Consider the following 26,211-nt stretch of genomic DNA (forward strand, 5'->3'; position numbering starts at 1 on the left):
CTGTCTTGCAGACACCCGGAGCAACACTTGTTGCTGCTGCTTTCTGCAGATAAAAGTTAAAAAACTTAATCATCCTGCCTCCATTTATCAAGAGTAAAAACTACAACTTACACTTGTAGATGGAAAGGTTAACGGAATTATCACAAGAAAAATACGAGAAGTTCGGAGTCCTCTGCCACATATCTCAGTCATTTTGTTGGTCATAACTGATTATAGCTCTGCAAGCCCGCCTCGCGCCGCCCCCCCCCAGACCCGCAACCTGAGCGCTCCCTTCTTCCTCGGCCGGACTCCCGCCCCCACTGCGCGCCCTCTTCCCTGGGCCGAACTCCAGCCCTCTCTGCGCCCCTCCTCTCCCTGCCAAACTCTCGCTCTACGCCCCTGGATGGGACCGCTCACGCCGAGCCCCCTAGCGGCTGACCTAACCGGTGCGTCGCGGCCGAGCCTCCACACAAGGGGGCGCTGGGCTCACAGCTCGCTCGGTTACGGGAGACGGAACCGTGAAATACGCCTGCGCGGGACGCCAATTCCTAGCGCGAAGTTTCCGTGGACGGCCAGCGCGTATTGCGCCTGCGCGGGTCCGGGGTGGTGGCTCGGCTTTTGCGCCTGCGTAGAGCTCCGGGCCCTGGGCGGGGCCTTCTCAGTGGCCGGCCTGCGCACACTGCGCCTGCGCGGCTGGAGGGCGGTGGCTCAGGCTCTTGAAAGGGTCGGTCTGCTCCTCCGCGCCGGCGGTGTGGCCGCAAAGCCGGCGGACAAACGGGACTGAGGTAGGTTTTCTGATAGGCAGCTCAGGCGGCTGGACGGCACGTAAAGGAGGACATGCCAGGTGAGGGGTGCTCGCCCTCCACGTGCGTTGCTGGCTGACAGAGGCCTCCGCCCCCTTTCGGGACCTCAGAGCACCTTCTCGGTCCCGGCTCCTTGCTCTGGCGTCTGACCAAGAGCTCGGCTCTGCCATGCCCCTTCCTCACCGTCGAGCCCCTTTCCTACCCGGCCCCACGCCCCTTTGCCAGCATCGCGCCCTTTCTTCGCCCAGCGCCACGACTTTCCTGGGCGATGCCCGCCCATCGCCGGCGTTTAGCTGTTCCCTAGCCACGCCCGCGGCTAAAACCACGCCCTCTACGTCCACCCTATGCTTGTGTATGCAGCCACACCCCTTTATTCCAGGTCACGCCCCTCTCAGTGTCACACCCACTTCGGCCGCTTAGTCCTTTCATCCCCTCCTTAACCCACCTCTTGCTCCCCCATCAAGTGGCTCCTTCGTTTCCCCTCCTCCTCCTCACCCCAGTCATTGGTCACTTGCTCCCCCATGGCCCTGGTTCTCCCAAGGGTACCTTAGGTGGGCCCTAACCAGCCCCACCCTCATCACACCCTGAACCCAGATTTTCCAGTGAAAATATAGTATATGCAAATTAAGTAGTTGTAATTACAAATGTCTCAAAAATAAGTATCGGATTCAGATTGAGTAGCGAAGCTTGTGTTTTCAACAAAGAATTGCTGTTGAAAAAACACATTCATCCCAGAGCATAGTGCGGATTACAGTGTCACTGAAAAAATAAGAATGGAGGAGAAGACTGTGGAAGATGCAGACCTTGGTTCCAGTTAGTGGAAACACTGTAAAGTCCCAGGTAGGGAATTTTAATTGGGGTTAAAGCTATCATATTTCTAAGAAAAAATTTGACGTCTATTTACTGCTTTAAATCAACACTATGATCTAACAGAAACTAACAGCTTCAACAAATGAATAAGGTTAACACTTTGCGACTAGTGAAGAAAACACATGCTATTTGAAGTTTATAACTTTTAAATGTCTGTGCAAAGAACTGTGATTATAATTTTCATTTCTAGACCATTCTTCACACATAGATATTTTACTTACATTTACTAAAGGACCTTTATTATGGATCTTAGAAGTTAAGTGGACTTAATTACTAAACAATTTAACAGGCATTGTATGTTTCTCTTTTTTAAAGTAGAAATGGAGGAGAAAATGAAATAATGCAGCAGTGATAAGGCAGAACTTATAAGAACTATGGCAACATCAAGTGACTGTCCCAGAAGTGAATCACAGGTAATTTTGGTTCTGGGATGTAAGAACCTGTGTTTCGTGAATGTGAACATTATAGAGAGCTAAGTGTCAACTCACAAATGTGATGGAACTTGACTTTTGCCTTTGTAGATGACCACCAGCAGTAGGATGTTTGAATTTAAAGAATGCTGAGGCAGAGGAAATGCAGTATTTGTAAGACAACATTCTGAATTGGGCATTGTAAGCACTTCCAGGGAAATACTTAGGAGCCCCAAAATATCATCATCTAGGGTTCTATGGTACCTGGAATAGGCAAGAAAGTCAATTTTCTTAGCTGTTTAATAACGTTTCAGGCATAATACTAATACTAATATGTTGAAGACAAGTTTGACACATTAGAAAAGATTCATGTGTTCATATTATTTTTTTCTCCCTGGGTTACTCATATAGTTCCATTCAAGTTAGGAGTAAAAAAAGTTTACCTTAGATCTTAAAGAACGTTGATTATGTAAAATTAACGAAATGAATACTTTAATAAATAATGTTTTAAAAAATAATACATTTTCATGTCTGATGTCAGTTTCAACATTTTCTTTTTTTTTTCCCTTTCATTCTTATGATTGTTCTGCTTTCATTTGGGTTTTTATATATAAGAATTTTATTTATAGTTGGCTTATTTCATTAATGTTTTTTCAATTAGTCGTAAAATGTTTTAATTCCATGGGTGTCTTATTTTTCTTTTGATAAATTTTAAAAGTATTAGGATATTTACAGAATAATATTGTAAATATCAAGTACATTTTATGTAGAGTTGAAAACTTGCTAACATTGTCATACTTGCTTCAGAATATATATGTATGGGTATATATATAAAATAGATATGTATTCGGAGTTGCCAAAAATATATACACATTTAAGGGATGTATTACTTTTAGAAGTTGAATTAAATTATGGTAGCAATGTGTAGTATGATGTTCTCTCAACTGTACTTCCGCCATTTTCCTGTCCTGCCTATTGCATGGTGACACTAGCATTCATTTGATTAATGCCATCTTTTGAGTGAAAACATCATAGTTAATATGTGTATACATTTTTTTTGGAACCCCTGTATATGTAATAACACTGTTGGGTGCATTTGTAGTCCCAGCTGCTTGGGAGGCTGAGGTGGGAGAATCACTTGAGGTCAGGAGTTTGAGGATGTAGCATGCTATGATTGTGCCTATGAATAGCCACTGTTCTCCAGCCTGGACAACATAGAAAGACCCTATCTCTTAAAAAAAAGAATGACATCTCAGTCCTATTCCTCTTCTTCTCTCTCCAGAGACATACACTATTGTTAATTATTAATTCAATGTGTGCTACTGCACCATTTTTAATACTTTTATAGACATTTATAGACATATTCTTGAACATGTGATATTGTTTGTGCTTTTTAGACTTTACATAAGTGGTCCCGCCCCGCAAGGGTTGTGAGATTTCCTGAAGGAGAGACGGATAGGCGAAAGATGAAAACATTATACTCGGACACCTGCTTCCTGAACAGATGACAATTTGATGTTAGCTAAGGGAAAGCTTTTATACCATTTGTAAAGGGGCAAGACAAAGAAAATTCCTTCACGTACATATCCTCTACAAGTTACCACCATCTAGTGGTCTTAGCAATAAACAAGCCAAGAACCCTGTAAACATTCAGATAATGAGTCTTATTCATAAGGTCAAAGATGATAGTTTTAGTCCAAAGTCCCAAATTACAGTCCTTGAACTGTCTCCAGGAAGTTTAGCAGTAGTCTTCCTTCTGGGGCTTTATGGCCTTCAGAGTTCTGTAATCGCCTTTCTTGTCCAGGCGTCTTCGTTACTTTTCTCTTATCCTGCAGTGCTTGTTTCTAAAGAAAACTCAAAAGAAGCTTTTAGTAATGTTTCCCAGGCCCCCAAGGTTGCTTTCTGTCTTTAGCTAAGTTATCATAAAAGTATCTGATTAGTATATTATGAGTTCAGTGAAAACCCACTCTATAAATATTAACTTAGAGTTTTAACTATTGAATTAAGTAAAAACCTTAACATTAATCTTTATCCTAAATCAGTGAAAAGTGTTATAAATCACCTACATAAGTGTTAGAACTTATAATGAGCTCATAATGAACTTACCATAAACTTGTACTTCTAAAAAAACCTTATGTCTAAACACTAAGCTGCATAATTCTAAATCAAATAAGGAGTGAATATACTTATATCATTTTTTACTCAAGCAATATCTAGTAGCTTATAACCAAGTGAAAGAAAGCATTCTTGATGTGCTTCAGAGTTTAACCCTTGCATATGTTAGAAAAGGCCAAGCGGCATAGTGGGAAAATGGGAAAATGAACCATGCCATTTCCAGGTTAGCTGTGATTCTTCGCATAAACATACCATCTTCTTCCACGACTGCACAGAATTTCTTCAGCTGTACCAACAGCAAAGACGGAAGACAGAAGGGCCTCAGCTGCCCGGACTCGCTTTGCGGCCGGGGGTCCTCAGCGCACCTGGACTTTGTCAATCAGGCAGGCCTCCAAGGCTGGCTCCCAACACCTTTATAGACATTTATAGACATATTCTTGAACATGTGATGTTGTTTGTGCTTTTTAGACTTTACATAAATGGTGTCATACTTATGTGTCACCTGTAGCTTGCCTTTTTCAATTAGCATTTTCTTTGGGGGATTTGTCTTTGTTGATATGTGTGTAGTGCTAGTTCTTGTCCTACCACTGTAGGGTACTCCTGCAGCATGTACCTTCTGTAAAAGTGTCTTATTCGCAGACAGGTATCTAGGTCTGTTGCAGTCTCACTACAATACAGTAAGCATATACCCCATTTTATTCATCTTTTATGGGACCATTAATTCGTTTCTACTTTTCTCTATTTCAGACATTCTTTTCCATGCTTCTGTGCTCCAGTAATGGCATTGCAGAGTGGAAGGCATTGCATAGTTTCAGTTTTGCTAAATAATAGTCAGTTCTCACATTGACTTTACCAGTTCACAGTTCTGCCAATAGCCAATGATAGTACTTGCTAACACTTAAGAGCTTCAGAGTTTTAAATTTGGTTGTTCTGATAGGTTAGAAATGGGATCTTGTTATTTTAATTCTTCCAGTTACTTGTAAATCATGGTAGCATTTTGATAATACTTGTGTTCATTCTAATATCATGCTCCATTATAAAAGGCATGTCTGATATTGGTAATTTGTGTTACCTTCCCCCCCCATGGTCTTTTTAGGGTTTTATCAGTTTTATCTTTTTTTTTTTTTAGTTTTATCTTTTTAAAGAACCAATTTTGTCTTTATTTTCTCTGTTCTATTTTGCTGACTTCTGCTTTTGTTATATTTCCTTCATTTTATTCAATTTGGGTTAATTTTCTTTTTGTAGCATCTTGAGATGGACACTTAGATCAATTGACTTTAAAACTTTATTCTCTAATATGTGTCTTTAAAGCTATAACTTTTCATCTAATCATGCTTTAGCTGTACCTCACTTACGGAAATTAGAAATTTTCTGGGCTATTTGAAAGTATGTTGATTAATTTCCAAACATGGGAAATTTTATTTTTTGTTATTTAATTTTGGTTTGATTACATTGGTTTGAGAACATACTGTGCTCATAATTTCATTCCTTTGAAGTATATTTAGATCTGCTTTATGGCCTAGTCATATGGGCTCTTTTGCTGAATGTTCCATAAGTACTTGCAAAGACTATGCATTCTGCAGTTGTTGGGTGTAGTGTTCTATAATTATCATTAAGGTCAAATGGGTTATTAGTATTGTTCAAATCTCTATATCTTTTCTGATTTTTTTCATGTACTTGTTCTATCAATTACTAATAATTCTCCACTATGATTGTGAGTTTGTCTATTTTTCCTTTTGGTTCTGTCACCTTTTGCTTTATATATTTTGAATACTTGTTGTCAGGTGCATATATGCAGTATAATTTTTGTTATCTAGGTTAATTCTTATTTTTATGTGCTATCACTCTTTTTAGCCTGTTAATAAATAATTCTTTTCTTGTAGCTACATTTTCTTATGTTAATATAGTTGTACCAGCTTTCTTATGCTTAGTGTTTGTATGGAATGTGTGTGTGTGTGTGTGTGTGTGTGTGTGTGTGTGTGTGTGTGTAATTTTCCCCTCAACTTGTCTTAAGTCTTTGTATTTAAAGCATTTCTCTTGTAAAGAGCTAGCTGAGTCTAGCTCTTGGGTCTGTTTTTTTCTGTTACACAATTTCTGTCTTTTAATTGGGATACCTAATCTATTAACATTTAATGTAATAACTGATATAATTAAGTCTAACATATTACTGTTTGTTTTATATTTGTTACATTTCTTCTTTGTATACTTCTCCATTTCTGCTCTCTTTTGGATTAATAGGGTATCTTCTGTGAGTCCACATTATCTCCACTATTGGCTTGTTAGCTGTATCGTTTATATTATTATAATTTCCCAAAAAACTGCAATATGCATCCTAAACCTTTTTTTAACTATTTCATAATGTAAATATCCTACAAGTTATTTTCATTTATCAGCTTTCATATTTTTGTGCTATTGTTGCAATATATTTTAATTCTACGTGTTAAAAATCCCATAACAAATTATTAATATTGTTATTGGTTTATACTATCAGAAGTCTTTTTTATAAAGTATAAGAATGTCTTTTATATTTCCCTATATATGTACCTTTTCTGCGGTCTTTCCATTTTTACTGCATTCTGTGTTTTCATGTGTTTCATGTGTTTTTATGCCTTCAACTTGAACAACTTATTTTTTGTATTTAGTAGTGTGGGTCTGCTTTGCCAAACTGTCAACTATGGTTTGAATGAAATGTGTTTTCCCTATTTTTTTGAAGAGTATTTTAGCTTGATACTGGGATTTTAGGTTTATGAGTTTTTTCCTTTCATGCATTAAAGATGTCATTTTATTGTCTTCTGGCTTCCATTGTTTCTGATGAGAAGTCAGCTGTATTTTACTGTTGTTCTACTAAATGTAGTGTATTCTTTTCCCCTTGTGACTACATTTAAGATTTTCTCCTTTTTTGGAAGGGGCTTGGTTTAAGCAGTTTTCTTTGTATTTATCGTGCTTTGGAGTTAGTTGAGCTCCTTAAAGCAGAGGTTTTTTTGTTGTTTGTTTGAGTCAGAGTCTCACTTTGTTGCCCAGGCTGGAGTGTAGTGGCACTCTCACAGCCACCTCAGCATCGACCTCCTGGGCTCAGGCGATCCTTCTGCCTCAGCCTTCTAAGTAGCTGGAACTACAGACACGTGCTACCACGCCTGGCTAATTTATTTTTAATTTTTGTTTATTTTTTTATTGTGGAGATGAGGTCTCACCAAGTTGCCTGGGCTGGTCTCGAACCCTCTGGGCTCAGGCAATCCTTTTGCCTTGGCTTCCCAAAAGGATTATAGGCCTGAGCCACCATAGATGGTTTTTTGTTAAATTTTTTTCTTTTTTTTTTTTTAGTTGTAATATTACTCTGTTCCCCAGGCTGTAGTGCAGTGGCATGATCATGGCTACCACAACCTCAACCTGCTGGGCTCAGGCAATCCTTATGTCTCAGCCTTATAGGTAACTGTACTACAGGCGGACACCATCACATCCAGCTAATCTTTTTATTTATTGTAGAGATGAGACTTTGTCATGTTGTCCAGGCTGGCCTCCAAATACTGGGCTCAGGCAATCCTTTCGCCTCTGCCTCCTACAGTACTGCAATTACAGGTGTAAGCCACCTTGCCCAGCTGTTAATTTTGGAAAACTTTCTACCATTATCGCTTAAAGTGATTTCTTCTGCCTCATCATCTCTTCCTCTGTTTTTTTGGGTCTCCACTTACACATATGTTAGATTTTTTGCTGTTGTCTCACGTGCCATACTCTATTCTCATTTTTTCATTCTTTTTTCGTTTTGTGCTTCAGTTTGGATAATTTCTATTGACCTGACTCAGAGTTTACTGATTCTAAACAAAATAACTGGAAAACAATATATGTGCAAAAAAGTTTTCTCAAAGTCTCAGATAAGATCTGTATTATACAAAGAGTTGTGATCTGACAAGTAGAAGGCAAACAATCAACGAGAATCATGGGCAAAATCAATGAAGAGAGAGACAGTTTAAGGAAGAGCAGGTCCAAGCAGCCAAAAAACATGAAAACATGATAGAATTGAGATGCCACTCTACACCTATCACTGTGGCAAACCCCATGGTCCTTTTCTTGGCTTTGAGCAGGAAGAAGAGTCTGTTCTGCTTAGTGGAGAGGGGCTTGTACAGGAGGAAGCACAACCCGAGGAGTTCGTGGCCATCGCAGACTATGCTGCCACCGATGAGACCCAGGTAGCTGTGCAGTGGGCCATGCTCTTTGGGTTTCAACATGTTCAGTGGCAAAATGAGATTAGAATTTTGCAGAAGTCATACCAAGGTTAAATAAAGAGATATTCAGATATTTAGAACTACAAAAAGCCTGTGCGTGACCTTCACTTCCCAGCCTAACCCCTCCTGAGCTGCAGGCATGGTACATATATATCTGGGATGCGTCATCCATGGAAGGAGCACTTGTTCCCATGTCTGTTTGGAAACCTTGACTTAGAACCTACCTTGTCAATGAAAAGTGAGGCTACCAAATAAAAATGTCTGCTTGAATACAGCTTTCTTTACTTTGTGACTGGAATTTTTTAGAGTTAGCTTCTAGTCACTGAATTGCTATAGCATAGCTGAGTTAGGCAAAGAGGCTGTTGAGAAATTCTTCCCTAAGCCATCTAAAAATGGCGTGCTCTTCCTTTTTGCCAATTATCAGATAAACTGTACCCTTTTCCAGATCTATGTTCTATAAAAATCTCTGAATCCTGGTATCTCATAAGCTGTCAGTTGCTGTAACTTCCCATACTTACTCCTTTGTGAAATCACTGTGACTTGGCCACTGATATTAATGACTGGTAACTGAGCCACACTTGAAATGCCAATGACTGATTTTCCCACTGAGTTTCAACTTTTCCTTTTTTTTTTCCAGCTCAGTTTTTTGAGGGGAGAAAAAATTCTTATCCTGAGACAAACCACCGCAGATTGGTGGTGGGGCGAGCGTGCGGGCTGCTGTGGGTACATCCCAGCGAACCACGTGGGGAAGCAGATGGACGAGTATGACCCTGAAGACACATGGCAGGACGAAGAGTACTTCGGCAGCTATGGGACCCTGGTACTGTTTTCTGCGTTCCCTATTCAGCTGTCCTGTGGTAGATTCTTTCCCCTGGTCTTAGGGTTACCACATTGTTTAGAGTAGTCCTGCAAATATACCCATCCATGCAGCATGCCTAGGATGCTGTGACTACTCAGCTCTGCTGTGGTCTTTGGAAGCCGCTGTGGATGACACATACATGTGTTCTGATAAAACTTTACGTATAGACCCTGAAGTTTGAATTCCATACAACTGTCATGGGGCACAAAATATTCTTCTTTTGTTTCTAAAAATCATTTTAAAGTTAAAATCCATTTTTAATTTGGAGGCCATTCGAATGCAGGTTGGTGGGCTAGATGGCCCATGAGCTGCAGTTCACTGAACCCTGGTTTAGAGAAGTTATTTGACCGATGGGATTATGGGTGTGCTTCTCTCAGTATTTAAAAAAAGTAACAAATTTTACTTTAAAAACGAAATCAAAAAAATTATATAAGCCGGGCTCAGTGGCCCAGCCTGTAATCCCACACCTTGGGAGGCTGAGGAGAGACCTGCCTGGGCAACTTGGCAAGACCTCATCTCTACAATAAGTAAAAAATTAGCCGGGCATGGGAGCGCGCGCCTGTAGTTCCAGCTACTTGGAAGGCTGAGGCGGCAGGATCGCCGGCGCCCAGCAAGTTGAGGCTGCAGTGGCCAGGAGCGGCCACTGCACTCCAGTCTGGGCGACAGAGTGAGACTCCAACTCAAAAAAAAAAAAAATCTATAAATCAGTGAACAATAATACTTCTAAACAGCTAGCTTATTAAAAATTTTTTCCCACTATGGAGAAATGCCTATAATCCTATGGTCCAGGCAACAGTCCCTGTGTACATTTTAAAGCTAGGTAAAAACAGTTACTTTTGGGATGAATGTTACAAAAATAATGTTGAGTGAAAGAAGGAGTAGGACAAAGAATATATAAATTTGACTCAATTATGTGAAGTTAAAAGGCAATGTTTTTAAAAGGCCATGTGTATGAACGTGCTTAAGTGCTGAGATTCTAACTTGGCAAGGAGCTGGCTCCCCTGGGCGTTGGGATGGAGGTGATCTGCTAGAGTGAAGCTGTGAGTAGTGCGACAGGGCCAGGATGCTGGCAGTGTTCTGGGGTTGGGTACGTAGGTGTTTGCTATATAACTGTGTTTGATAAACCATACAGATATTTTGTAATGCACCTTTTGTAGGTGTGCTGTATTTTGCAACGGTGGTAAATTAAAAACCACTCATGTGTGTACATGGTTAGTACTTTTGATCCATTAAGAAAGGATACATAATGAAAGGCCAGCACCTACATCCCTGCTCTGCCACCTAACCCAAAGAGTCACTGCCCACTGGGTTCCTCTGTGCTTATGTCAATCTAAACAACAACTGTTTTATTTTTTAAAATCTAAAGCAAAGGCATCATTGCACACCCACAGGTCTTCACCTTGCTCTTTTCTTGTTGCTCGTTATTTTAAAGATCTCCCACATTGACACTTGTTTATAACAGCTACAGAGCATTGTAAAAGAGTCATGTTGATGGACAGTGATTGTTGAGCAGTTTTGTTTTTATCATGACAATAATGCTGTGATGGCATCTTATGCCATCCTATTAAACACTTGTTAGAATTTTCAGAGGGTACATTCCTACAGTGTACATGTGCAGATATTATACACACACACACACACACACACACACACACACACACACACACACACACACAGAGTTTCCTTTCACGGATCTTGTCTTGGTCTGTTTGTGCTGCTGTAACATCTCTCAATACCTTCATGTTGGCAATTCAGTTTTAACACCTCAATTTGGGGAGATATTTGGGACTACACACACTTATCAGCAGTATATAAATGGTCATTTCCCATCACAAATTGTCAGAGTGAAAAAGACTTCCAGTCTTTTTTTTTTTTTGGGTTGGAGTCTCACTCTATTGCCCAGACTGGAGTGCAGTGGCCACTCCCGGCCACTGCAGCCTCGACCTGCTGGGCTCCGGTGATCCTTCCGCCTCAGCCTTCCGAGTAGCTGGAACTACAGGCGCGCGCTACCACACCCGGCCCATTTTGATTTATTGTAGAGATGAGGTATCGCCAAGTTGCCCAGGTGGGTCTCGAACCCAACAATCCACTCACCTCAGCCTCCCAAAGGCGCGGGATTACAGGCTGAGCCACCGAGCCCAGCTAAGACTTCCAGTCTTAAAGGACAAATATGGTACCTCTTGATTTTGAGTTCCATTTTTTAAAAAGTGACATTGATCATCTTTTATATGTTTATTGGCCTTTTGTATTTCTTCCTTTTTTTGTTAAACTTTCATGTCATTTGTTCATGTTTCTTTTGATTTGTATATTAAGTAAATAGTTTAGCCTGAATTTGTGATATGTTTTACAGTTCTCACTTGCCACTCTTTTCCCCCCACATAGAACTTTTTTTTTTTGAGTTGGAGTCTCACTCTGGTCTCACTCGCCCAGACTGTAGTGCAGTGGCCGCTCCCGGCCACCGCAGCCTCGCCTACTGGGCTCTGGCGATCCTTCCCCCTCAGCCTTCCAAGTAGCTGGAATTACAGGCGCACGTTATCACACCCGGCTAATTTTTTGATTTATTGTAGAGATGAGGTCTCGCCAAGTTGCCCAGGCGGGTCTTGAACCGGCGGGTTCAGGCAATCCACTCACCTCAGCCTCCCAAAGCGCTGGGATTACAGGCGGAGCCACTGAGCCCATCCAGAACTTTTTATCTTTGTGTAGTCCAACATGTTTTTCTTTGTGACTTCAAAGTGGGTTTTGTGTCCCACTTTGAAAGACCCGCCTCACTTTAAGGTCATAAATATCCATACTTTCTTTCAGAACTGTTATGATCCTATCTTAAATAATGCAATACTTAAATCCATCTGGAATTTATTTGTTGTAAAGAATAAGGTAAAAGTCCACCTAATTTACCCCCACAAATGTCCAGCTATCCCAGCCTCAGTTATGGGGCATTTCTCATCTCCTATTGATGTGAAATTCATCCATGTTCCCCTACACTGAATTTGAGGGTCTGCTTCTGGAATCTGTTTCATGGTCTGCATATTTCTTTTGCAGTTCCCAACTCTTTTCACCATCACACTTTTGCAGGATCTGTGAGAGCTAGGTCTCCAGCAGGTGTTGTTTTTTTCTAAGCATTTTCCTGGCTAGCCTTGAGTGTTTTGAAACTAATTTTATTATTATTTTGTTGTACTCCCCTTTGTCAAATAAGCTGGCATTTAGTACGTACTACATGGAATATGTATGTTAATTTAGGAAGAAGTGACATCTCTATAATATTAGCTCTTACAGAGAGAAGCGACATCTCTGTATAGCGTCTACTCTCACAGGGAGAAGTGACATCTCTGTAACATCTATTTTCACAGGGAGAAGTGACATCTTTGTAACATTGACTCTAACAGTGAGAGGTGACATCTCTATAACATCTACTCTTGCTCTCTTACTTAAGCTTTGTTTTGTTGTCTCTTAGAATTTTAAGGTTTTCTTGTTAAATCTTGTTGAATTTATTCCTGTGTATTTTTTGGTTATTACTGCTATTTTAAGGGATTGGGCAAAGTGTTCTAAAGCTAATGAGGCTAACTTGTTTGATAGGGATGTACAGACCTTCTGTGACCTCACTCATTTTCTCTCTGCTTCTATAATTACTGAGAGGAGGAAGGTGTTGAAATCTCTGACCATAATTGCAAATGTGCCTATTTCTTTTTGCATTTCTACTGGTGTTTACTCTGTATTTTGAAGATCTGTTATTATTAAAATATTTAAAAATATTTAGAGGATTGATTCCTATGTTATTGTGAACTGATCTTCATCCCTGGGAATATCCTTTGCTCTGACATGTGTTTTTCTGGTGTTAATGCAGCTCCTCCAACTTCTTATTTGTGTTAGCATTGTATACCTTTTGCATCCTTTGCTTGTGGACAGGATGGTAGGGCCCTGCCTGTTTGTCCACTCCTCCCACATGATCCTTTGTTTTTCATTGTATGGTGTCTGCGAGGCACTACAGTGGGCTCTGGAGGTGGCATTTGGTCTCCTGTTTGTGCAGGTATGGTCTAGGGATCATTCTTGGCTCTGCCCTCACCTGCTGCTGCTTCCTCCAGTGACACTGTTGTAAGCTGTTCTGCAGCTTGAGAGTGCTGGGGAGGGTGCAGCCTCTACAGCCAGGGATCTGACCATTGCCTGTGGCTGCTCTGGCCGTCCTGAATGAGCCTTCCTCTGCTTCTTTGGGGCTGACAGATTCTCATGTGGGCATCCTTGGATACCGGTACGTTCCTCCCTCAGTACATGGCTGGGTCCTCACATTCATCCCTGAGGATCACCCTCCGAGCAATAGTTTCAGCATTCCCCAAGCAAACAAGAGGCAAGCTTGCATGTCAAGGGGGCTTTGCGGGGCCCTGATTGCTTCATGATTGTACTGATTGTCTGGTGGGATATGGTGGCCCTTCCTACCACAGGGGGGCATAGGTGGGTGGAGTGACAGTGCACACATTCCCCGGTGGTCCACACCTGATCTCTGTTCATCTGGCTCAGGGAGGTGCAGGTAGAAGCTGCAGGCAGAGCTGTGCTGAGCTGGATGAATTCCAAAAACTTCTGTTTCATTCCTTCACTGTCGACTTTCATTTTTATCTGTTGGCATATCTTGGTCTTTAGAGTTTTTAAACCAAAAGACTATATTTTCTCTTATTTGTTGCTCATGTTTTTAGATGTTGGGCAGTGGGGATAAAGGGGCATTACTGCAACTCTAATCCTCTGCCTTACACCAGCACTCACTGCCCCATGTCATAGGCAGTGATGCTGCATTTGTTTCTTCCAGAAACTCCACTTGGAAATGTTGGCAGACCAGCCACGAACCACCAAATACCACAGTGTCATCCTGCAGAATAAAGAGTCCCTGAAGGATAAAGTTATCCTGGACGTGGGCTGCGGAACCGGGATCATCAGCCTCTTCTGTGCACATTACGCACAGCCTAAAGTGGTGAGTGTGAGCATGAGCACATTCAAGGTGTTTTCCTAAGCAAGTGGCAGTTAGGGTGGCCTCTGAGTGCGAGGACATTCAACTACTGTGTTTTGGGGACTCTGATGGTTCGATGAAATAGCAACATGTTCAAACTGTGTGTGTGAGGCAGTTTAATGAGTCGCAAACAGCATGGAGTGTATAAGACAGGGTAGAAAATATCCAAGTAAGTTGCATGGGACAGGAAATGTTCTGAGACGTTTATTTAAGTTAAACGAAGAAGCAGGGGCACCTGTGTATCTGTGCTGGGCTGTGTGTTTGGTAGACCCACCCGAGCACTGAGGCCTTGCAGGGAGGAGATGGATGCTGGTGCTGGACTTTCTCCTCCCCACCCCTTTAGGCCTGTTTGTGCTGGGCTGGGCTGCAACTTGGGAGGCCCCTGACATGGGGACAAGGTCCCTGCACAGTGACCACTGAGTCCAGACTGCTGGTCCAGGACTCAACTATCCACCAGATCCTTCTCTGGAACCTGAATGTGAAATGGTCTTGCAGGCCTCAGTTGGGTGCCGGGGGCCTGCACAGGTGCACAGTTGTGTTTGCTGCAGGTGTTGAAGCCTCTGGGGAGTGTGAAGTTTCTGTTCACCTGCAGCCCTGCATCTGCATTTTCTGCAGGAGGTGGGGAGTAGGCTCTGCAAGCAATCTGGAGGGGCGGAGTTGTACCTATGGTGGATGGCAGGCACGGTCCAGCCTGTACTGTCTGGTGCTGCCCACAGTACTGCTTCCATCATTGCTGACCGTTTTCTCTGGTTGTGACTCAGGAAGAGAGCAGGTGACAGGAGCGATGTGGGCTGGTTGTGCTTATGGCACTTCTGCTGCTGCAGGTTTACGCGGTGGAGGCCAGCGAGATGGCACAGCACACAGGGCAGCTGGTCCTGCAGAATGGCTTTGCTGACACCATCACTGTGTTCCAGCAGAAGGTGGAGGATGTGGTGCTGCCTGAGAAGGTGGATGTGCTGGTGTCTGAGTGGATGGGGACCTGCCTGCTGGTGAGCAATTCATGGTGGCAGTGGGAGGGCGCAGGGCTTTGCATACAGGTGTAGCTGGGCTGGCATTGGGATCCTCAGGAGTCGTGATTAATGGACCACTTGCTTTGAAAACTGCAAATTACTACAGTTCACCTAAGATGAAATAGATAACCTGAATGATTCAATAACCAGTAAAGATATGAATTAGCAGTTAAACTTCCTCTGAAAGAGAAATCTCGGTTCTAAATGATTTTACCAGCACATTTAAAGAAGAAATAGCTCCAATTTTAAGCAATTCCTTTTAGAATACAGAAGAGGAGGGAACACTTTCCACCTCATTTTATGAGGTTAGCATTGCCATAATACCAAAGCCAAAGATAGTACAAAATATGAAGACTGTAGGCCAATTACATAATGAACATAAATATAAAAATCCTCAAGAAAACATTAGCAAATTTGATCCAGCAATATTTATTTATCTATCTATTTATTTTTTAGCAGCTTAAAATAACACAAATTTATTAGCACACAGGTCAGAAGTCCTGGTATAGCATAGCTAAACTGGACTCTTCAAGTTTCACAAGGCCAAAATTAAGGTACTGTCACGGAAGTGCTTCTTTCCAGAACTTCTTGAGATGAATTTGGGTTGTTGATTGAATTGCATTTGTAGGTCCAAGGTCCCCATTTCCTTGTTGGCTTTCATCTGGGAATAGCCCTTAGTCCTTAGAGGCTTCCTATGGTCCTTACCCATGGCTCCTGTATCTCACAACCAGCAATAACACATGAAATCCTTCTCACTTAGGATCTCTCTGACTTCCCTATCTGCTGCATCTCTCTCTTTCTTGATCCAGCAATATTTAAAAGGAATAATAAAGTCCTACAACAATAAAAAATAGATTACCCTTGGAATGCCAGGCTGGTTCAATACTTGAAAATCAGTGTAATCTACCTGATTAACAGTTTGCAGAAAAAGAATCATGATTATATCAATTAATACAGAAAAATGGGAAGCTGCCTGAGGAAGAAGGGGGATACACCTCATTAACAATAGTGCCTGCATGATGAACATTTGTATATCTAACCCTGAATTGCACCCCACATCTCTAAAATAAAAAAAACTAAAAGAAAAAATTCAACATCAGTTCATGATGAAATCCTCAGCAGACAAAGGGCATCTACAAAAGCCTATGAAAGAAACCCACAAGAAAACTTCTTAAAACTAATAAGCGAGTTTAGCAAGATCAAAGAATGCAAGGTCGCCATATAAGTCATTTTTTTTATATCCTAGTAGTATATACTTGGAAAGAAATTTACAAAACAGTACCAGTTACAGTAGCTTCAAAAATATGAAATGCTTAGAAATCTAATAAAACATGGAAGATCTGAATGCTGAAAACTGCAAGATGCTGATGAAAGAAATCGCAGAAGACCTAAATAAATGGAGACACAGTTTGTGGTTTGGAAGGCTCAACATAGTAATGATGTGTGTTCACCTCATTGATCTGTAGACTTACAAAATTCCAAGCAGGAGCTTAAAAAATAGATACAGACAGGCTCATTCTAAAAGTTTATATGGAATATAAAGAAACTAGTGCTGTGGTTTTCCCCACCAATTTTCATGTTGAAATTTGATCTCCAGTGTTGGTGGTGTTGGGAGGTAGAGCCTAATGGGAGGTGTATTGGTCATGGGGCCGGATTACTCATGAATAGGTTAATGCCCTTTCTTGTGGGTGAGTGCATCCTTATTCTATTAATTCCCACAGGAGCTGGTTGTTAAAAAGAGCCTAGAGCCTCCCTTCACCCTGTTTCTTCCTCTCTGGCCTTGTGGTCTCTGCCCATGCCATTTCCCCTTCACTTTCTGCCATGAGTGGAGCCTGAGGTTATCACCAGATGCCCAATCTGGAACTTTTTCAGACATCAGAACTGTTAGCCAAATAAACCTCTTTTCTTTATAAGTTGCCGAACCTTAGGTTTCTTTTATAGCAATGCAAAAATGAACCAAGACAACTAGAGTAACCAATACAATTTTTAAAAATGAACCAAGACAACTAGAGTAGCCAATACAATTTTTAAAAATAAGAGTAAAGTTGGAGGAATTATACTACTTAAAGTGGAAAATATGGTCATTTTTTTTCATTTTAAACATATTTTTTATTTTAAAATTGTGGGGTACAGTTAAGGGTTAGGTTTACAAATATACATCGTTCAGGCACCCTTGTTGATAAAGGGGTGTCTCCCCGTCCCCAGACAGATATTGACTACCGTTATCCCACCTCCCTTCCCCTCCCTACCCCCTCCATAATTTTCCACACTGTCAGTCCTTTTCTTATAGTACTATGATAGATGTTCAAGGTCCACTATATGAGTGAGAACATATGATACTCAGATCTTTGTTTCTGTGAGAGATCACTCAGTATTATAGGCTCTAGTTCCATCCGGATTGCTGCGAAATTCATGATTTTGTTCTTTTTTATGGCTGTGTAGTATTCCTTCATGTATATGTACCACACTTTTTTAATCCAGTCCACTCTTGATGGACAGCATGGTTGGTTCCAGGTTCTTGCTATTGTGAACAATGCTGCGATAAACATACGTGTGCAAGTATCTTTTTTATAGAGTGATTTGAGTTCTTCAGGGCATATTCCCAGTAGGGGGATTGTGGGGTCATATGGGAGGTCGATATTTAGAGCTTTTAGGAATTGCCACACTGCTTTCCACAGAGGTTGCACTAGTTTACACTCCCACCAACAGTGTAGAAGTGTTGCCTGGAAAATAGGATCTTTTCGGCAAATGATATTAGAATAGTTGACATCCATATAAAAAAGAAACCCTCAACCTAAACCTTATACCTTAATTCAAAATTGATCATACATCTTAGTATGTAAAATATAAAACTTTTTTAGAATAAATCATAGAAAAGCTTCATGACCTGAAGTTAGGCAAAGAGTTTTTAGGTTATGACTAAAAAGCATGAGAGAGAGAGAGAGAGAGATGTTCAGCATTATTAGCCATCAGGGAGCACATTAAAGCCACAATGAAATTCACTTAGACCTACTGAAAAATGACTAAAGCTTGAAAAAACATTCTGACACTAATACCAAAGTCTGGCAAGGATGAGGAACAACAGTCATACATTGCTTGTGGGTGTGCGCCATGGTGGTGGTTCTTGTGTGAGTACTCACCACATGACCTAGAACCCCTTCTGGATATTCACCTTGGAGAAATGCAAGCTGTGTTCACACAAAAGCCTATGTATGATTATAGAATAATTATACTTGCTCTTCTTAGAACTTTAGAAAACTGAAAACAACTGAAGTGTCCTTCACCAGGATAACTCTGAACAGATAAGCTGGTGCATTCACACAGTGGAATACTCTTGAGTAGTAAAGAGGAGTGAACTGTTATATCAGACAGTTATGTGGAGGAAGCCCAGGGATATGCACTGAGTGAAAGACACCATCTTTAAAGGTTGCACACTGTATGTCCATTTATACGACATTCTCAAAAAGATACAACCTTAGGGATGAAGGCCAGATCAGTGACTTCCAGAGGCCAGGGATGAGGATATGACCACCAGAGAAGAGTGTGAGGAGTGTTTTGGGGCAGCAGAGCTGTGGTTGTGGGGACACAAAACCATGTGAGTGTTAAAGTTCATAGACTGTATACCAAAAAGGTCAGTGATAACTGGGAAAAAAAAAAAAAAATATATATATATATATATATACACACACACACACACATACACACACATAGTATGCTTGTGTGTGTATGTAGAAGAATACTTGAAGATAAACTGCAGAGTAACAGTGGTTTCTTCTGGATGCTGGATTTACATGTGATTTTTATTTTTGCTTATGCTTTCCTCCATTTTCTAAATTTTCCATACTGAACACATATTCCTTCTGTAATAAAACCTGCTTGCGATTATTTGAGAAAAGCAAAACCCTCCAATAGTGTTTCATTAACCTCAGGATGAAGTTCAGGCTCCCAGATGGCTGTGAGGGCCTCCAGCCTCAGTCCCTCTCCCTGGGGCTTCCTCAACTCCTTCCTGCTTTTGAAGCAAGTTCTGGTTCAAATAGAAAGTCTGATCCCTCGAGCTGTTGGGTTGCTCTTACTCAGTTGTAAACCTTACATGATCACTGGGGCTTCCAAGGGACTTGAATTGGGAGTGGTGCAGCTGCTTCTGACCTGAGCAGCAGCAAATGGCCAAGGCATGCCTGTGTGGTCTCGCAGGTATTTAAGGAGTGATTTCAGTGAACCTAAAGGATTGTGAAACTTCTGATACCCCAGAACAAATATATTTTATTTAACTGTTGGAACCCTGCAGTCCTTAGGGGCCCTTTCACAACCTAGTAGTTACTAACTCCTGAGTAGCTAAGATAGGACAGCAGTGATGATATCTCCTCACTGTTAACCCTGCTCCAGGTCTGAATTCTAATGGAATTTGATGTGACTTAAGGCTGTGAGATGCATTGATGACCAGTACATGCAGGCATTAAAAAAAAAACCCTCCAAGACATTCTCTCATGTGGTATGGCTGGCCTGGCCAGGAGTATTCTTGAGGCTAAGCCTGTAGAACTTTCAGATGGTCTGGAAGGTTCTGAATGTGGTGTGGAGAGGTCTGTGTAGACTCAGGGTCTCAGTGATGGGTCTCCGGTGTGTGTCTCCCTCTCATGCAGTTTGAGTTCATGATTGAATCCATCCTGTATGCCCGGGATGCCTGGCTGAAGGAGGACGGCATCATCTGGCCAACAACAGCTGCGCTGCACCTCGTGCCCTGCAGTGCGGACAAGGACTACCGCAGCAAGGTGCTCTTCTGGGACAATGCCTATGAGTTCAACCTCAGTGCACTGAAGTAAGTATCTGGAGTATGGCACCAGAGTATGGGACCTTCCAGTTTGTGGGTGGGCCCAGACCCTGGGAGGCCCCACATAATGGCTGGATAAATGATGGCGTACCTATGCTCCCAGATACTGAAGTCTGTCATGGAGTTGGAATAGTTAAGACAGTGTGGCAGTATAACAAGAAAAGAGGATGAGCAGAACAGGATAGAATGCATGGGACAGAAATCTTAGTATATGAAGAAGGTGCCATTGTGAATTAAGAGGGGAGTGAGGGCCCAGTCAGCAAATTAGCGTGGGACAGTTGATTAGCCCTTGTTCTTCTCTAACATCATACATCATAACTTAATTCCACAAGGACTTAAAAAAGTTTTGTGTTAAAACGCGAACATCAGTGACAGGAACCTGTGTTGGGCCTGCATGTCCAATCTTGGGTTGAGAAGTCAGCATCAACAAAGGATGTCATGGACCCTGCACTGCAGTTCATGGTATCTGATGGAGTCTGTGCCAAAAACCAGCAAAAACACAGTTGTAAGAGGAAATAACTAATTAGAGAAAGTTACTTACTGGCAGATCTTAGAATCAATTAGAAAAAACTGAACTCCAAATGAAATTATAGCCAAATCACTTGAACAGGTGAATTACAAAAAAATAAATAAATGAAAGTTACCAATAAATATTTGAAAAGTTGCAATATGGTTAGTAGTTAAAATGCAAATTAAAATAAATGCTGTTCTGCCCTCAAGATGAGCAAAGGTTAAATTAAACTGGTCTTCTGTGCTTGCTGGGTGCAGAGAGGGGCTGTTGGCCTGGGCTGCGACTGCTTACGAATGTGGCTGCTGGGACCTTAGAGGTCAGTGTCTGGCCACCCACCCAGTCACTGCCAGAGCCTCCTGCTCAGGAGTGTCCTTCCTAGTGTCATGGTGCGCTCATGTACATGAGAAACACTGGAAGCAAACAGCTGTCCTTAAGGACGTGTTTAGATTGCTTTATTGTCCACCTGGTAGAGTGCAGTGCTAAAGAAGAAACCATGAGTTTCTAGGGATATGTGATAGTATCAGAAAGTGTTTAAGAGATAGTAAAACTGGTAGGACAAACTGTTTATACAGAATGACTCCTGTTTTGCATAAAAAAATATAAATGCTTATGGAGAAGAAAAATAAGTGTATCACAATGCTAAGACAAGCATATCAGGAATTTGAATCTTTTCTTTACACTTGTCTATACTGTCCAGTTTTCTTATGAACTCAGTTATTTTTGTCATAAAATATTCAGAAATATGTACATACAATGGAATCTTTTCTAAAATAGTTTACATTTGCTATTTCACAAGTTACTGCTCTACTTAATTTTGTAAAAATTTCTGTGGTAAATAATAGATGACTTTATGGCAAGTCCAAGTGCAGCTTGTGATGTGGGTTAGCAAATGGGGTAATGTGCCGGGGACTATGTGGGGTTCTGATCTTTGTGTCTGTGTTAAATTTGTGTAGCAACAGCACAAACATTTCTTCTAAAATTCAGGCTTGAGTGGTCCACTTCAGTCCCACTGATTTATTACATTTGTTATAGAGTAACCTGCAGTAGAAGTTCTTCTTTTATTTGCTATTAGTAGAAGATCCACAGAAGTTGTCTTGAAATATCATAGATTCCAAAACTAGAGACAATGTGCTGCAGCCCTATATCTTTAAGATTATATGGGCAAATGTTGGTTTCCATGTGCTCAGATCCTGTAAATGAGACAAAAGGGATGTACCCCAGTTCCACAGGTGCTCTTGAGTGCTGTCCAAGTCAGACTCAAGAAGGCTCCCACATTCCAGACGGGCTGGGTCCTCCAGGGAGGGGAGAGGCACCCAGGGTCCCAGAAGCCTGAGGGCTGCTCTCAGGGTGGGCCCTTAGTCATCAGGACCCAGACAGTGGCTTAGAATTCCTGCCGACACAGAAAAGTTACTTACCGTGGCCATACTTGAGTGTTTTAAAGCCTGTGATGTTTGTAATGACTCAGAACGAATTGCGTTGACCTTTTCCCTTAGATCTTTAGCAGTTAAGGAGTTTTTTTCAAAGCCCAAGTATAACCACATTTTGAAACCGGAAGACTGTCTCTCTGAACCGTGCACTATATTGCAGTTGGACATGAGGACTGTGCAAATCTCTGATCTAGAGGTGAGGAAAGGATGAATTTCTCCCTCCTTACATTAAATAATGACTATAAAGCACTCAGACCCAAGCCTGGTATGTCGTAATCCTTCAGTGAATGCTAGGGGGTGTGAGTGTGTAACTGATTATTTTATTATACAGATAGGTGAATGTATAAAACCTTTTGTTGTTGATCTTTCCCAATGTATTTTTTTTAATGTTCTATTCTGTCTGTCACATTTTACATCATTTTCTTTATAATTTCTCTAGTATCTTCTATTATCTTTAGGTTTATGTTTAATATCCTCAGCATCTTCAATATCAAATAAATTATATTCCATATCATGATGGTATTTGCATTAAGATTTTTTTCCACGTGGTTTTAGCTACCATTAATGGCAAAGTTCTTACAACTCTATCCTCACGTCCCCATGTGCAGCTGCGTAGGGGTGCATGGCCTCGGGTGTGGGGACCGTGCCCAGGTGTCCCTGTGTCTGGGGATCTCTTTTGCCCCGAGTGTTGCTGCGTCCCAGGTGTCGCCTGTGACTCGGGTGTTGCATGTGCCCATGGGCGGTTAGCGCGGGATGGTGGCCTTTCTCTGGGGCTGTGCTGGGCTTCTGGCTGTGTCTGCTCCGCCTCTGGAGGGACCAACCCGTACTGTCTATACATGATACAGGCTCAAGCGCAGGAGCATCTGCGGGGCATGGGCAGGACAGTGGGGCTAATGAGGCCAAGTGTCCAGTGCTCCTTGACTCTACAGCCTCCCAACCCAGGATGGGCTTGTCAGGTGCTCTCCTGGGAGGGCCTTTCTGCAGGTTCTATGGTGCCAGGGGATGTGGGAGAGCATGGGAATGGGGGAATGCGTGGAGAAGAGTGAAGGGCCACAAAGTAGGAGGCTCCTGGTCCCACCCCTACCTTGGGGACCCTGCGCTGTCTTGTCATCTCGTCCAGACCCTGCGGGGCGAGCTGCACTTTGACATCCGGAAGGCGGGCACCCTGCACGGCTTCACGGCCTGGTTCAGCGTGCATTTCCAGAGCTTGCAGGAAGGCCAGGCGCCGCAGGTGCTCAGTACCGGGCCTTTCCATCCGTGAGTACCAGGCCCTGGGGCAGGGAGGGGCAGGGATTCAGGTGAGGCGAGGGGTGGAGGGTGGGGCTCACTGGGGGGTAGGGCTGTTGCAGGAGCGGCTGTTTTTTGCCTCTGCCTGGGTCTCACCCCCTGCTGCAGTCCCTGCTTGCCCCCCATTACTCCTAATGACAGACCTGGGCGTGGGATGGGTGGGCATCATCTTTATATCACCAAAAGGCTGCTATGGCTTCCCATGACCTGACGCAGGGTCAGCAGGACTTGGGGTGTTTCTTGGGACCAATTTCCTGCCCAGCAGCTCTGCAGGTGGTGGTGGTGCCACTGCCTCTGGGTTCGGGCCCTTCTCTTGGGGGTTGGGGTGGGCTGAGTTCCCCTTCCCAGTGGTGGGCAGGTGAAGAGGCCACAGCTCCAGGGAGGGTTTGATGCCCCTGGTCTGGACTTTGGGCCCTGTCCCCAGCATGTCCTATGGCGGCCCGACCAGGGTTTCCACCAGTCCTTCCAGCACTACCACCTGGCAGAGATGGGGAGGTTGGAGATCAGTTTCCTACCCAGGTATCTGTAGAGATCAGTCTCCTACCCAGGTAGGAGGCAGAGCCCGAGGACACACGAAGGCCTCGAAGGCAACTGAGAGATGTGGACAAAGATGTAGGAAAGGCAGCCCAGGAGCAGCTGCCTTCACTGAGGCTGACCAGCTTGGACCTTGGGGCTGTGGGCCTTAAAGCCCAAAGAACTTAGAGATGGTCCCAGTACAACCAATGTAGAGTCCTAGTGTTACATTCTCCCCATAAGTTAGGGTTGCTTTGCTCACATTAATTGTACCTCTCACAGAAGCAACTCCTTTTGGCCCTGAATCAGTCTGTGTACATCACATTTTAATTGCGGTTGCTAGACCCCATCCCCAACCTCCGTCAGAAGCTTGGACAGGAGCAGGGGAAGGAAGGACTGGGGACTCAGGCACCACATGGGGCCATGCCTGCGACCATGTGCCCCCAGCTCCACATTCTCTGGACCACCCAGGGTGAGCCATCTGCATCTCCTGGAGTCTGAACAATCTCCAGGACAAGTGTGATATCCGGAGTTGACAGTATTCACCTCATTATTGCAGCTTTGATCCCCAAGTGTCCCATAAAGACTGTTAAGGCAGGACTGGGGGTGTATCTGGCCCATAAAGTATCCTGAAAAAGTCAAGCTTTGTGTTCCCAGGTTCAGGGAACACTGCATGCCATCTGAGGGCCATGGGTGCTGTGTATTGTGTGGCTAGGGGCAGAACAGTGCAGAGCCCACCCAGGTCAGTGCCCCCGGGGGTCACATCAAGACTGACCAGGGTCACCTTCCGGGTAATGTATGCCCCTGTCTTGCAGCACCACGCACTGGAAGCAGACGTTGTTTATGATGGATGACCCAGTTCCTGTCTGCACAGGAGATGTAGTCACGGGTTCGGTGGTGTTGCAGAGAAACCCAGTGTGGAGACGGCATATGTCAGTCACTCTGAGCTGGGCAGTCACTTCCAGACAGGACCCCACATCTCAAAGAGTAAGACACTTAGTTATAAACTTGTTTCTTATGGATGCTGGTCCTCAGGGACATAGGTCCAGGTGGGTGAGCTATTGCAAGTGCCTGTGCACACTGGGGTCCTGGCACCACGGCCCATGCCCTGTTTGTATCACTTATCTAATCTTCACACAAAAAATGGTTGCTGTTAATAGCTTCATTTCCCATTTTACAGCCCAGGAAGTGGAGGGTTCTGAAGGCAAGTCATTTTTTTCAGGTGACATAGCCGTTCAGTGAGAATGGAGGTCCACAGCAGTCTGAGAGTTGCTCATGTCCAGAGCAGCCCCTGGGGTGGAGAGAGGCCCGAGCTGCACCCTGGTGCACCCTCTACACAGGCCTCTGTGGCTTTCAGGAGCAGTCAATTTGGGCTTATCCCCTAACTGTGATCTGACCAGCAGCCTCAGTTTCCATGTGTGAAACCATGTGGGAGTACCCAGCCAAGCTGGGGTGTGAGGTGGGGCTGAAGCCATGCTTACCCAGGCTTCATGTCTTAGAGACTGCTGAATATGGAATGCTCTTCTTTGGACTCAGAGAAAAAGTAATCAAATGGTTCTCCTTTATTTTTTAAGATTTGTGATAATCTTATGTTAAAAGTTTAAATGTTTGTTATTTAAACAAATTTTGTACCTGAATGCCATTCTCATGTCCAATATTAAATTATTAGGGCGTACTACATGTTAACCAGACAGACATGGTTTATTATTTGATTGACTTGTTCTCCTTTGTCTTTTTCAGGTTGGAGAAAAAGTCTTTCCAATCTGGAGATGACAGTTGATAATCTGGAAAGCGTTGTGCACGTCTTGAAGGAAGAACACAAGCGTAGCAAGATGTGCCTGGCTGCTAACACTCACTCCTGTGAACTTGATGAACATTCCCTCCACATCGACCCCTCCCCAGCCTGGCAGGTGGCGTCAGGGTCCTTCACAGACAAATTCTTGGACTCCGCAGGAGCTGCCGTGGCCACCCCCACTGCCCAGTGTCTGCCCTCTAGAAGTAAGCTGTGTTTCCAGGTGTTCACCTGTGGTGCCCACAGTGCCCACCTGTTGCTAGGTTGTGGCTCCATGTTCCTAAACTAGATCTAGATCTACACTTCTTGGACACATGTGTACCAGCCTGTGTACCCCTGTGACAGTGTCTGCCCACACCTCATGTGTTAGTGGTGTCCTTACTGCCGTCAGCCCATGCACTCATGCAGGATGTAGGATTGCACAGAGTTGTGCAGATGGTGTATGGGGGATACTGAACTGCCCTAGCTCAGTGTGGGAGCTGGAGGTAGTGGTGCATGTGAGGGAATCTGCATGGGATAGTACAGATGTATAGATGTCTTCCAAATAAGTTATGTATTGGCACATAGTACATACTCAATAAATATTTTTTAATGAATGAA

General features: G+C 43.0%; 1 protein-coding gene across 6 annotated transcripts; it reads left to right on the top strand.

Moving 5' to 3' along the window:
* Window positions 1-624: 624 nt before the first annotated feature.
* Window positions 625-26,211, top strand: PRMT2 (protein arginine methyltransferase 2). 6 transcript variants are annotated; one of them, XM_008064571.1, is made up of 12 exons: window positions 658-764; window positions 1,518-1,622; window positions 1,971-2,065; window positions 8,257-8,361; window positions 9,035-9,217; window positions 14,049-14,210; window positions 15,071-15,235; window positions 19,894-20,069; window positions 22,086-22,215; window positions 23,140-23,276; window positions 24,635-24,806; window positions 25,560-26,211. In XM_008064571.1, exons 3-12 carry the CDS (start codon window positions 2,027-2,029, stop codon window positions 25,590-25,592), a joined length of 1,302 nt encoding a protein of 433 aa, XP_008062762.1. In that variant the 5' UTR covers window positions 658-764; window positions 1,518-1,622; window positions 1,971-2,026; the 3' UTR covers window positions 25,593-26,211. The 6 variants fall into 6 exon arrangements, with proteins under 6 accessions (XP_008062761.1, XP_021571479.1, XP_021571480.1 ...); XM_008064570.1 differs by lacking the exon at window positions 1,518-1,622 and having other exon boundaries at window positions 625-764; XM_021715803.1 differs by lacking the exon at window positions 1,518-1,622 and having other exon boundaries at window positions 634-764; window positions 9,040-9,217.

Source organism: Carlito syrichta, unplaced genomic scaffold (assembly GCF_000164805.1).
Source record: "Carlito syrichta isolate Samal-C Ts95f unplaced genomic scaffold, Tarsius_syrichta-2.0.1 Scaffold307711, whole genome shotgun sequence".
NCBI classification, from domain to species: Eukaryota; Metazoa; Chordata; class Mammalia; order Primates; family Tarsiidae; genus Carlito; species Carlito syrichta.

Excerpts from the sequence above, each read along its gene's own strand:
- PRMT2 (XM_008064570.1), top strand. The coding sequence starts at position 2,027 with ATGGCAACATCAAGTGACTGTCCCAGAAGTGAATCACAG. Across the intron at positions 14,211-15,070 it reads ATTACGCACAGCCTAAAGTG|GTTTACGCGGTGGAGGCCAG; the intron begins GTGAGTGTGAGC and ends CTGCTGCTGCAG. Across the intron at positions 22,216-23,139 it reads TGCAAATCTCTGATCTAGAG|ACCCTGCGGGGCGAGCTGCA; the intron begins GTGAGGAAAGGA and ends CATCTCGTCCAG.